This window comes from Penaeus vannamei, chromosome 27 (genome assembly GCF_042767895.1).
Source record: "Penaeus vannamei isolate JL-2024 chromosome 27, ASM4276789v1, whole genome shotgun sequence".
In the NCBI taxonomy this organism is placed as follows: domain Eukaryota; kingdom Metazoa; phylum Arthropoda; class Malacostraca; order Decapoda; family Penaeidae; genus Penaeus; species Penaeus vannamei.
Window position 1 is genome coordinate 32206560 of NC_091575.1, and position 12500 is coordinate 32219059.

Genomic DNA, 12500 nt, shown 5'->3' on the forward strand with positions numbered 1-12500 from the left:
ACATTTTGCTTGTCCACGAGTTGGAATTATTAAATATTTTGGAGAATAATTGAAAATGTCTCGTTCTATGTATAAACTATTGTATTTGTAGAGAATGATATGGGAGCAGTAGATAAGACATTCACTGTATTGTCATGGTATCGCCATTCTTCCCAATACAGCTACTGTATTTTAAGAAATTACAGAAACACAAATATAATAGGCTAATCATTTTTCGTTCCACTACATATAAATCATTAACAGATTTCTTTTCTTTGGTTCATAACACACAGACTCCACTCTACCTCATCCTAACAATATCAATAACAATTAGATGCTACGGATTTTTCGATTTTCCTCACTAAAAGTACAACAACAATGGGCCGAGGATATGATGACCCAGGTACTATTTGCCAGAGCAGGGAAGTGCTTCACGCTGTCTCGCTGGCCAGTCACTAGGCAGATCCAGAAGTAAGAGGAAGTTTATAAAGTGTGTGAGTGGCAATCTCGTGTATGAACTTGTCAAAGATTTCAGCGCCAAAAGTTAATTTCTTGATTTCCTGTCACGAGAGGGATTGTGTATAAATAATCAGCTGTATGTCCATACATACACGGATATTTGTACCAATATATACACATTGAATCAGTGTAGTGGAGTGCTTGTGTGTATATCCAGTATATGTATACATGCAAACATACTAGTGTGTACAAAGTTGAATCAATGTTGTGGAGTGTTTATTGTATGTATATTCAGTATATGTATTCATGTATATATACCTGTGTGTACAAAGTTGAATCAGTGTTGTGAAGTGTTTAATGTGTTTATATATATGTGTATATATATAATAGAGGTACATGTGCATTTCCTGTCAGCCGCCTTTTAGACGAAAAATAATATAAACAAACGATAGAGCGAGTGATTCTTCTAAGGATATTATTCGACACAAGTGTTTCAGAGCCCGAAATGAAAAACTATAAGTGTGTGTGTGTGTAAATATATATATATATATATATATATATATATATATATATATATATATATATATACATACATACATACATACATATATGTTTGTGTGTTAATACATATACTTTAAGCCTACATTTACAAAACAAAACCCAACACTGACATATATGACTTCCCTCACTCCCCCTTCTCCCTCAGCCCAGACACCGCCCGGCCCGATGGCGGAACACCCCCAGCAGACGCGCCAGAGTCCCGACGCGGCCAGCCCGATGTCGTGGGGCAGCGCTGAAGGAGGCGCTGACGAGGAAGAGCTGCGGGAGGCGTGCGGCGTCTTCGGGTGCGTGGTGGCCAGGAACACGCCGGAGGGGAGTGTGAATGCGTCGCAGGTCATATACTTGGGGCTGGTGGCTCTGCAGCACAGGTGGGTGTCGAGGGGGGAAAATGGAGAGGGGTTTTGTGGGGGGAGGGGGGAAGGAGGTGGGTGTTGAGGGGAGAGTGAAGGTGGGTGTCGAGGGGGAGAGTGAAGGTGGGTGTTGAGGGGGAGAGTGAAGGTGGGTCAACGTTGAGGGGGAAATGGAGGTGGGTGTTGAGGGGGAAATATAGATGGGTGTCGAGGGGGAAAAGGGATAGATTTGGGGGGAAATGGAGATGGGTTTGTGGGGGGGGGAGGAGGTGGTTGTTGAGGGGAAAATGGAGAGGGTTTTGTGCGGGGAGGGGAAGGAGGTGGGTGTTGAGGGGGAAAATGGAGAGGGGTTTTGTGTGGGGGAGGGGGAAGGAGGTGGTTGTTGAGGGGGAAAATGGAGAGGGGTTTTGTGTGGGGGAGGGGGAAGGAGGTGGGTGTTGAGGGGGAAAATGGAGAGGGGTTTTGTGTGGGGGAGGGGAAGGAGGTGGTTGTTGAGGGGAAAATGGAGAGGGTTTTAAGGGGGGAAAAAGGGATAGATTTTGAGGGGGGGAATGGAGATAGATTTTGAGATGGAAATGGACAGGTTTTGAATGGGAAAATGGAGAGGGGTTTTGAGGGGGGAATAGGAATAGATTTTTAGGGGAAAATGGAGATAGATTTTGAGATGGAAATGAGGATAGGTTTTGAGGAAAATGGAGATAGGTTTTGAGGGGGAAAATAGGGATAGATTTCAGTGGGAAAATGGAGATAGAATTTGAGGGGGGAATAGGGATAGATTTTTAGGGGAAAATGGAGATAGATTTTGACGGGGAGAATGAATGTGGGTGTTGAGGGGGGAAACGGAAATAGGTTTTGAGATGGAAATGAGGATAGATTTTGAGGGGGGAAATGGAGGTAGATTTTGAGGGGGGGGAAAGGGATAGACTTTTAGGGGAAAATGGAGATAGATTTTGAGAGGGAGAATGAAGGTGGATTTTGAAGAGGAAAATGTAAGTGAAATTAAAACCCTTTTTGAACTCTACACACCTAAATAGCTTTTAAAAAAGTAAAAATAAAATCCACGTTGAAAAACACACACCGTATATCTTGAAAAATCTAGATTATCATCGCAATGCACCTTTAATCATGAAAACACAATAAGAAAAATCCTTCCCAACATCGAATTAAAAAAAAAAAAAGTTGTCCCAAGCACAGAGAATCGTTAAAAAAAAAAATCCTTCTCAACATCGGATCGAATTTAAAAAAAAAAGTTGTCCCAAGCACAGAAAATCGTTAAAAAAAAAATCCTTCTCAACATCGGATCGAATTTAAAAAAAAAAAAAAAAGTTGTCCCAAGCACAGAGAATCGTTGCCTTGCCCCCCTTAACCTCCCGACGGCTCGCAGGGGGCAGGAGAGCGCGGGCATCGTCACCAGCGAGGGCCTCGGATGCAAGCAGTTCCACTACCACAAGGGGGAGGGCCTCGTCGCCTCCACCTTCAGGGACGAGAACCTGCAGAAGCTCAAAGGTGAGGACTTCGCGAGCTGCTGGGCGCGCGTGCGAAGGTGCACATGTAGGTAGGTACACGCCGACGCATCCATAGGTACACACGTATGTATACACGCGGATGCACCCATAGGTACACACGTATGTATACACGCGGATCCACCTATAGGTACACATGTATGTACACACGCCGACGCACCCATAGGTACACACGTGTGTATACACGCCGACGCGCCCATAGGTACACACGTATGTATACACGCGGATGCACCTATAGGTACACATGTATGTGCATACCTAGACGCACCCATAGGTATACACGTATGTACACACCCCGACGCATCCATAGGTACACAAGCACACGCAAGCACACAGACATTTACACCCGAAAACACACACAGGCTTGTATACACGCAAGCACACACAGGCAAGCAGATAGGCGAGCACACTAACAGACTCACACGCAAGCTCACGTACATAGGTGCACACGTAAGCACACGCACACAGACATACATATATGCTTTCCTATATGTTTACCTACATTACCATGTGCTCACCCACACATTCACATGCATACATCGACACCCCCCGTCTGTAAGTGGTTGTATGTATATATGCATGCATGCAAGGATGCATATATATGTTTGCGTGTGTATGTACATTGACATATATGTATGTGTATGTGTATAGACATATATATATGTGTGTGTGTGTGTGTGTGTGTGCGTGTGTGTGTGTGTGTCCGTATGCGTGTGTGAGAGTGCGTGCGTTAGAGACAGACACACACAGGCACTCAGACAGACAGACAATAGAGAGAGTGGTGAGGCGTGTGTGTGTGTGTAAGACATATAGATAGCTACAGATACAGATGCATATAAAGACACGGATCTACCACACACCTGTGCATGTAGATATCTACACACACGAAAACAAACCCATTCATCTTAAAAGAAGAAAACACACACACACACACACACACACACACACACACACACACACACACACACACACACACACACACACACACACACACACACACACACACAATCATAAACAATAAAAAAATACCCCCCTACTCCGAAAATTGAAGTTGACCCCCTGACCCCCCGCATCCTCGTTTCAGGTCATCTGGGCATCGGGCACACGCGGTACGCCACCATGGGAGGTCGTGACCCCAGCAACATCCAGCCCTTCATGGTGCACACGCGACACGGCCCCTTTGCCACCGCGCACAATGGGGAGCTCATTAATGGGGTCGCGCTCAGGAAGACGGTAAGAGACGGGGGGCGCTGGTTGGGGCTATTTTGGGGGGTCTTGTTTGGGGCTATTTTGGGGGTCTTGTTTTGGGGTCTTGTTTGGGGTTATTTTGGGGGTCTTGTTTGGGGTTTTTTTGGGGGTATTTGGAGATTTGTTTGGGGCTATTTTGGGGTCTTGTTTGGGGGTATTTTGATCTTATTTGGTGTTATTTGGGGACTGCTTGGAGATATTCGGGATCTTGTTTAGGGTCTATTTGGGGTCTTGTTTGGGGATTCTTTGGGGCTATTTGGGGATTGCCGCTACTTGTAATGGGGAATTCATTACGGTAATAGAGCGAACGGGGGCGTTTTGGGGGTCTAGTAGGCTATTTTGAGGAATATTTGAGAATTATTTGGGGCTCTTTGGAACTATTTGGGGCTATTTCGTTGAGTGGCTGGATTGGGATTGTAAGTTTGAGGAGAATTTAGGGTTTGGCTTCATTTTCTACATTTTTTGGTTCTTTTTTCTCGCCTAATGCACAATATCTGCAACACGAGTTTAGGGAGGGTTTTGCTGGTTTTGCGTTGGGTTAGGGGGGTTGTAGATTGTTGTGGGGGGAGGGAGGGAGGGGGGGGAGGGGTTTAGTGTATGTGGGATGTGAGGTTGTAGGCTGTGAGGTGGAGATAGATAGGAGAAGAGGTTTAGTATGTTTCGTGTAAATATTTTCGTTGCATTGACTGTATATTTTGGAATGGCCCGTTGTTTTTTTTTTTTTTTTTTTTTTTCTAAAAGCCGAAATTAATATAAAGCATTGCTATTCCTCTTTTTCGCGTTGAGGGAAACACGAGAGATTCAAATAAAAAAATACGTAGAAAGATAGTGAGAAAAAATCGTTGTGGGATTGGCTGGAACCTCGATCCATGTTGCGAGTGACTGACCGCTGACTGCCCTCTGACTGGCCCGTGACTGACCACCTGATCGCTGTGTGACGACAACGACCACTGACTGGAGTGACCGCCACGTGACTTAACACGTGAGGTATTTTTTTTTCTTTCTTGGAGTTGAATAAAAACTCGGGAACAGGTTTAAGCAATTTTCTCCTCTCTGCATATTAATGGCAGGCGCTTACGTAACCACTTCGAGTCGTACCGAACCCAAAACGAGTTTACTGTTTTCTTATTAATTAATTTTTCACGCGTTTGAAGTCATCAGTCCATTACGAACTCTAAAATTGCGGCCAAATCGAATCAAAAAGAAGATTTTTATGCTTTATTAGAATGTTTTTCTTCCAAATCGAATAAAAAAAAATAAAAAAAAGATGTTTATGCTTTATTAGAATGTTTTTCTTCCAAATCGAATAAAAAAAATAAAAAAAGATATTTATGCTTTATTAGAATGCTTCTCTTCCGTCCATATCTATTTGGATATCGAGAAGTGAAACGGGTTTGTTGGAATGTTGTTTTATCTCGCTCCTTCCATGTGGGTCGCTTGTGGATATGGAAGCAGTCCTAAAATGGGACCATGGTGGCTTTTAATTAAAGGTCTGTGGGTGTTATTTTGGCTTTTAGTTTATCCCATTTTTTTGTCATTTTTCCCATTGGCATCATGCTTTATGAGTAGTGAGAATGTAGAGGTTATTATAGGCTGGTAGTTCAGGTTTAAGAAATTTGGGCACCGCGCTTAGGTATATAGGCCTAGTCCGTTTTAGATATTTCGGTTTTTTTTTTAATTTTTTTATTTATATATTTTTATATATTTTTATTTTATTTTATTTTTTTTTTACCTAGGGAAGAAAATTTGCAATTGCTGTCTTTTCGAAGTAATGCCATTTTTCATATTAGTAATGGGAACTGTCATTATCATTGAGGCAGCTTAGATAAATAGGTTATTTATAGTGTTATTGATGTTATGTGATGTAGGTTGATGTTGCTTGAATATAAAAATCTTGCGACTGATCGATCGAAGTACTTTATGTAAGTTATAAGTGTGTGTGTGTGTGTGTGTGTGTGTGTGTGTGTGTGTGTGTGTGTGTGTGTGTGTGTGTGTGTGAGGGTTACAGGTATTGTGTGTATATTAAACAAAATGTCAATTACTTATCGCTGCACTTTGTATACCTAAAAATTGGCACTTTAGATCGTTGTCTATTAGTATCAAAATGGCGCGCATTTTCTTTTTTTTTATTATTATATATGCATATTTTTGTTCTTTTAATCTGATGTTAAGCAGGTACGTAAACGATAGATCTTCCCACATACTCTTTATCTGACCATTGCATAAATCTCTTTGGAATTTAAATACCACAGTAAAATGGCGCAAATCTATAGATAACGAAACCGATATATAAGACGCTCACCCTATTATCCAAACCCTTATCATAAAGGCTGTTTTAAGCAGGGAAAGTTATTGCCTGAAATCTCAAGCGTTTTTCTTGCTGACTGAAGCATTTCGCTTGCTTTCTCAAGCGACCTCCGTAGATGGCTAGACTTGCGCTTGCTAAGTCAAGCCGTGTACCGTCACCATGGCAACGGCGTCGGTCGCGTGCCGTACTGGTCACGATCCTTCGAATGCGGGCGTTGGCCAGGAACTCCGCTTAATATCTTATCATATAAACATTTTTTTCACGGCATCTGATTCTGTAATTTTCTTAAAATCATATTCAAAGAAATTGAAATTAAGTGAAAACGAAAGTAGATAATGGAGATTATGGGAATAAAAAGTGTTTTAATTATAAATTACAAATTATGATAAGACGAACAATTTACCTCTTATTGTTAAACTCATAGTCTCTAAAGAATATTTCAAGTGAAAAAAGTCTGAGAAATTCTAGCAACATTCTTCTGTTGATATTGTATTCGATGATTTGTTATATTTAACCTCATAAAATCGGATATATGGGAATGGGTAGGCCTATATTTTAATTCAGGGATATTCATTTGTTTTGATAACGCGTCAGAATGAAAGAGCTGTCAATCGGAAGTGTGTGTCATTGTTTTAGAGGCACTTTATATGAATATAGTACAAAATATTGTGGTTTGTTAAGATGTTTGGGTAGATTTACTCTGCCCTCTTGATGCGGCGCTAGCTTGTCAGTTGTTTTGAATTGCGCGCTCAAACTGTTACCAACCACCAGTGAAATAAACTCCACCCTCGACTTGTGCATAGGTTATCTCTTTCCGAGATTGTTGATGGGAATATTGCTTTTAAAACCCAAGTATGTATATTTTGTGTGTTAATTTGGCATTTCTATGCTTATCAAGGACTGTTATGATTTGTACTTTATAAAAAGACACTTCCACATGTCTGGCATCACTGAACAGGGCCTGCCCGCCTTGGAAAGCGTTTTAAGCAGGGAACGGTACAGCGCTTGGCCTATCGGCAAGAATTCTTGCCCAAGCGCTCCCCTGCTTAAAATGCTTTTAATTATCAGGCAGTTTTCTACAAAGAGAAACCCCCTACACATATCTCCTATCTCCCACATCCCTATATCTTCAAACAATGCTGAGGTTTCAGGCAGTTTTATGTTCAAAATGCCTAATAACCATAATCCATTTCTCCCTCCCACATCCACCTTCAAACAAAGCATAGTTATCAGGCAATTTTCTACTCAAAGAAACCCCCTATTCATTTCTCCTCCCTCCCACATCCATCCACCTTCAAACAAACCTAATGAGGCCATTTTCCACACAAAGAACAGGCACATTCCCTCCCACATCCACATTCAAACAAAGCTTAGTTTTCAGGCCAGTTTTCCACACAAAGAAACCCCCCATCCTTATCTCCTCCGTCCCACATCTCTCCACCTTCAAACAAAGCTCACCTTCAAACAAAAGTTAGTTATCAGGCAATTTTCAATTTTCTGGACAAAGACCCCCACCCCACCACCCACCCATTTCTCCACCCTCCCACATCCACCCTTAACCCCCCCTCTCTCCCCTTCCTCCTTCCCCACCAGGTCCTCGAGCGTGGCGTGGGGCTCTCGACGAGATCCGACTCGGAACTGATCACGCAGATGCTGTCCCTGACGCCACCCCGGGGAGAGAAGGACGGCCCGGACTGGGGGGCTCGGATCAGGCACCTCATGGAAGCCACGCCCACGGCCTATTCCCTCGCCCTCATGCACGAGGATAAGGTGTACGGGGTGAGGGACCCCTTTGGCAACAGGCCGCTGTGTATCGGTCGCATCGTGAGTCTGTCTGATAAGAAAGGTAAAGGAGTGGGAAGGTTCTTGTGGTTGTTGCAGGAAGGGAGGTCTGGATTTGAGTGAGTTTAAGGTGTAGGAAGTGTATTTGAAGAAGGGTTTTTGGTTATATCGTCTCTTGTCTCTTGTATCTTGGTGTATTTTTTTTATAATATGTCTATACAGGTCATTCCTTTACAAATCATTAAGTGAATTTAAAGCGTAGGGGGTGTATTTGAAGATGCGTTTTGGTTATATCGTCTTCTGATGGTGTATTTTTTTATATATCTATACGGATCATTCCATTACAAATTAACAGCTGAAAATTGGGACACTGACTGATACTTCTACTTTCATCAAATCTTCTGAATTTTGACCGAATATCTCAATGGGGTCGCATATTATGGGCCAAGGAATATTTGGCCAATATCATCCGATTTTCGAGGGTAAAACGAGTATATTGTGAGAGTTTGACTGTTACTTTAAAGAATCAACATTTTCTTAATATTCATGAAAATTACACCTTTATCAGTGTATCAGTATTAAAAAATATATAAAATGTTGCATGGTCTTATTTGGGCTACTACAGAGGGAGAAGGCATATTCAAGTACCGGTTTACCTTTGAGCAAAAAATTGGAAGTAGTTTAGCTGAACAAAACTCAGAAAAGGGTACATTTGAGGTCATTTTTGATAATACCTTTTAATTCTACATACCTGATTGTATTATTTGTGAGATTTCCATGAATGTCAAGAGAATGTTACTTCTTAAAAGTAACAGTCACACTCGCACAATAATCACACACGTTTTGCCCTCGAAAATTGGAGTATCTTGGCCAAATATTCCCTGGCCCGTAAAATGGAATCCGATTGGAATGTTTGTTCGAAATTTGGCAGAGTCGCTGAAAGTATGAGTATCAGAAAATGTACCAAATTTCTATCTGATCTACCACATAAGGTCAAAAGATAATTTTGCTACTGACTGCTCAAGGGAATGACCCATACATCTCTTACTAAGAGGAATGACTTTAAAAGAGATTATTATTATTAAAAAAGATTAGATTATCTGACCCAATTTTCAAATACGTTTTAACTCCTAATTAGATTGTGGTTCGAATATCTCAGATTTTCAGATAAGAAATATTAGGCTATACATGTCAAGTACACGTTTATAATGTATTTCATTGTGTATTACTGTGTATTAATTGTATTAATTATAATTGTGTATCATTGTGTATTAATTATGTATTCTTCATTACTTTCAAATATATTTAAATAGATAAATATTGAATTGCAGACATGACTCAGCCAGAATCAGACTTGGGTTGGGTTCTCAGCTCCGAATCTTGTGCGTTCCAGTCCGTTGGCGCGACGCTTATACGGGAGGTATGTGTGGAATTCCGTTATTTTTGTTGCATTTTCGAATTCGGTGTTTTTTTGATAGTGTGGTTGAAATGTTAATTGGTATTGAGAGGTATAGAATGGTGATTGAATAGTTGATATGATGTGTGTGGAAATTCGTTATTTGTGCATTTTCGAATTCGCTATTTTAGATAATAAGCCTAAAATATTAACTGGTATTGAGAGGCATAGAATGGTGATTGAATAGTTGATATGAACATTTGGTTCACTTATACGGGAAGTATGTGTGGAATTCCGTTATTTTTGTTGCATTTTCGAATTCGCTATTTTAGATAATGTGCTTGAAATATTAATTGATATTGAGAGGTATAGAATGGGGATTGAATTGTTGATATAGGGATTTGGTTCACTTATACGTTAAGTATGTGTGGAAGGTCGTTATTTTTGTTGCATTTTCGAATTCGCTTTTTTTTTTCTTTCTTTTTTTAATAGTTTGTCTGAAATATTAACTGATATTGAGAGGTATAGAATGGGGATTGAATTGTTGATGTGAGCATTTGGTTCACTTCTACGGGGAGTGTGTGTGGAATTCCGTTATTTTTGTTGCATTTTCGAATTCTTTTTTTTTTTTTTTTTTTTTTTTTTTTTTTTTTCGTTTGTTTTTGATAATGTGCTTGAAATATTGACTGATATTGAGAGATATAGAATGGGGATTGAATTGCTGATATAGGGATTTGGTTCACTTATATGGGAAGTTTGTGTGGAAATTCGTTATTTGTGCATTTTCGAATTTGCTGTTTTAGATAATAAACCTAAAATATTTACTGGTATTGAGAGACGTAGAACGATGAATAAATAGTTATAAGATATACGAACTTGATTCATATTAATTTTTCTCAGATATTTTTTCCCTACAATCCCTTCCTTCCTACAATTAATAAAAATCCACTCCCTTTTTCTCCGATTTTCCCCTAATTTTTCCCCCAATCCCTCCCTTCTTACAATTAATATAAAACCAATCCCTTTTCTCCGATTTCACCCATCCCTCCCTTCTTACAATTAATATAAAACCAATCCCTTTTACTCATATTTCAACCTTAATCACCCACAGGTCTTTCCCTCCCCATCTACCCAAGACTTCACCCTTAATTCTCCACAGGTCTTTCCCTCCCCAATTACTCAGGATTTCACCCTTAATCACCCACATTAATCACCTTAATTCTCCTTAGGTCTTTCCATCCTCCTTTTAATCATATTTCACCCTTTATTCTCCTTAGGTCTTTCCATCCTCCTCGGTCTTTCTGTCCTCCTTTTACTCATATTTCACCCTTAATCACCCACAGGTCTTTCCCTCCCCATTTACTCAAGACTTCACCCTTTATTTCATCCTTTGTTCTCCTTAGGTCTGTCCATCCTCCCTATTTACTCAGGATTTCACCCTTAATCACCCTTAGGTCTTCCCCGGGGAGATCATCGAGCTGAGTCCCGACGGGATTCGGTCCCTGGATATCGTGCCGCGTCCGAAGCCTGCGAAGCCGATCCGCGTGGGATACGACCAGACCGTCATTCCTCACATGCTGCAGATTCCTCCTCCGGCTTTCTGCATCTTCGAATATGTCTACTTCTCGCGGTCTGATACCTTCTACGAGGGTAAGGGTGGATTGTTTTGGTTGTTTTGATCGTCGTGTGTTGATTGTGGTTTAGGTAATTTATGCATTTATTGTGGGTGGGGTGTTGTTTTTTTTGGGGGGTGGAGGGGTACGTGCGTATAGCTTGATTTTGGTTTTTGGTTGTTCCAGGAAGGATTTGTATTGTGGAAAGGGCTACGTACGTATTTTTTAATCAGAATTTTGCAGAAAAGAGAGAGTGAGTGAGAAAGAGAGTGAGTGAGTAAGTAATTGAAGGAGAGAGAGAGAGAGAGAGAGAGAGAGAGAGAGAGAGAGAGAGAGAGAGAGAGAGAGATTGCTCTGTACTTTCACGGACAAATGACAATGGTCACATCATTTGGGGGATGGAGACGCAAGTCGAAACATGTTTGATACGTGTAGTTATAGGGGAACTGTACTCTATTGTAACGTTTGTCAAATCTAATAAGGGTCTCTCTCTCTCTCTCCCCCTCTCCCCCCCCTCCCTCTCTCTCTCTCTCTATCTCTCTCTCCCCCTCCCTTCTCTCTCTCTCTTTCCCCCCCTCTCTCTCTCCCCCCTCTCTCTCTCCCCCCCCTCTCTCTCTCTTTCCCCCCCTCTCTCTCTCTCTCCCCCTCTCTCTCTCTCTCCCCCCTCTCTCTCTCTCTCCCCCCCTCTCTCTCTCTCTCCCCCCCTCTCTCTCTCCCCCCTCTCTCTCTCTCCCCCCTCTCTCTCTCTCTCCCCCCTCTCTCTCTCTCTCCCCCCTCTCTCTCTCCCCCCCCTCTCTCTCTCCCCCCCCCTCTCTCCCCCCCCCCTCTCTCTCTCTCTCTCTCTCTCTTTCTTTCTCTCTCTCTCTCTCTCTATCTGTCTCCCCCCCTCTCCCTCTCTCTCTCTCTCTTTCTCTCCCTCCCTCCCTCCCTCCCTCCCTCCCTCCCTCCCTCCCTCCCTCTTCTCTCTCTCTCTCCCTCTCCCTCTCCCTCTCCCTCTCCCTCATTTCTCCCTCCCCCTCTCTCCTTTCCTCATCGCTCTCCCATTCCCCATCCCTCTCCTTCTCTCCCTCCCTCTCTTCTTCACCCCCCCTCCCCCTCTCTCGCTCCCTCCCATTCCCTCTCTCCCTCTCTCTCCCTCCCTCTCTTCTTCACCCCCTCTCTCCCTCCCTCCCATTCCCTCTCTGTCTCTCTCACTCTCTTACCAGCACCAGAACTTCTCCATCTCTGATTATAACATTCCGTAAGACCTGTTTCCTCTGACTTTCTCTCAGGACAGCAAGT

At 42.1% G+C, this 12500-nt stretch overlaps 1 protein-coding gene across 3 annotated transcripts in view; it reads left to right on the forward strand.

Moving 5' to 3' along the window:
- Window positions 1-12500, forward strand: part of Prat2 (Phosphoribosylamidotransferase 2) — a 17008-nt gene that overhangs the window by 380 nt on the left and 4128 nt on the right. Inside the window, exons 1-8 of one of the 3 annotated variants that reach the window (XM_070141203.1) lie at window positions 308-450; window positions 1145-1367; window positions 2734-2855; window positions 3957-4105; window positions 8022-8274; window positions 9542-9630; window positions 11061-11256; window positions 12491-12500. The exon at window positions 12491-12500 is cut by the window's right edge and continues 118 nt beyond it. In XM_070141203.1, the coding sequence (XP_069997304.1) occupies window positions 1165-1367; window positions 2734-2855; window positions 3957-4105; window positions 8022-8274; window positions 9542-9630; window positions 11061-11256; window positions 12491-12500 (1022 nt within the window). In that variant the 5' untranslated portion in view covers window positions 308-450; window positions 1145-1164. Of the gene's footprint in view, window positions 1-307; window positions 472-1144; window positions 1368-2733; window positions 2856-3956; window positions 4106-8021; window positions 8275-9541; window positions 9631-11060; window positions 11257-12490 lie in introns of those variants that run through there. The other 2 variants (XM_070141205.1, XM_070141204.1) reach the window with 2 other exon arrangements.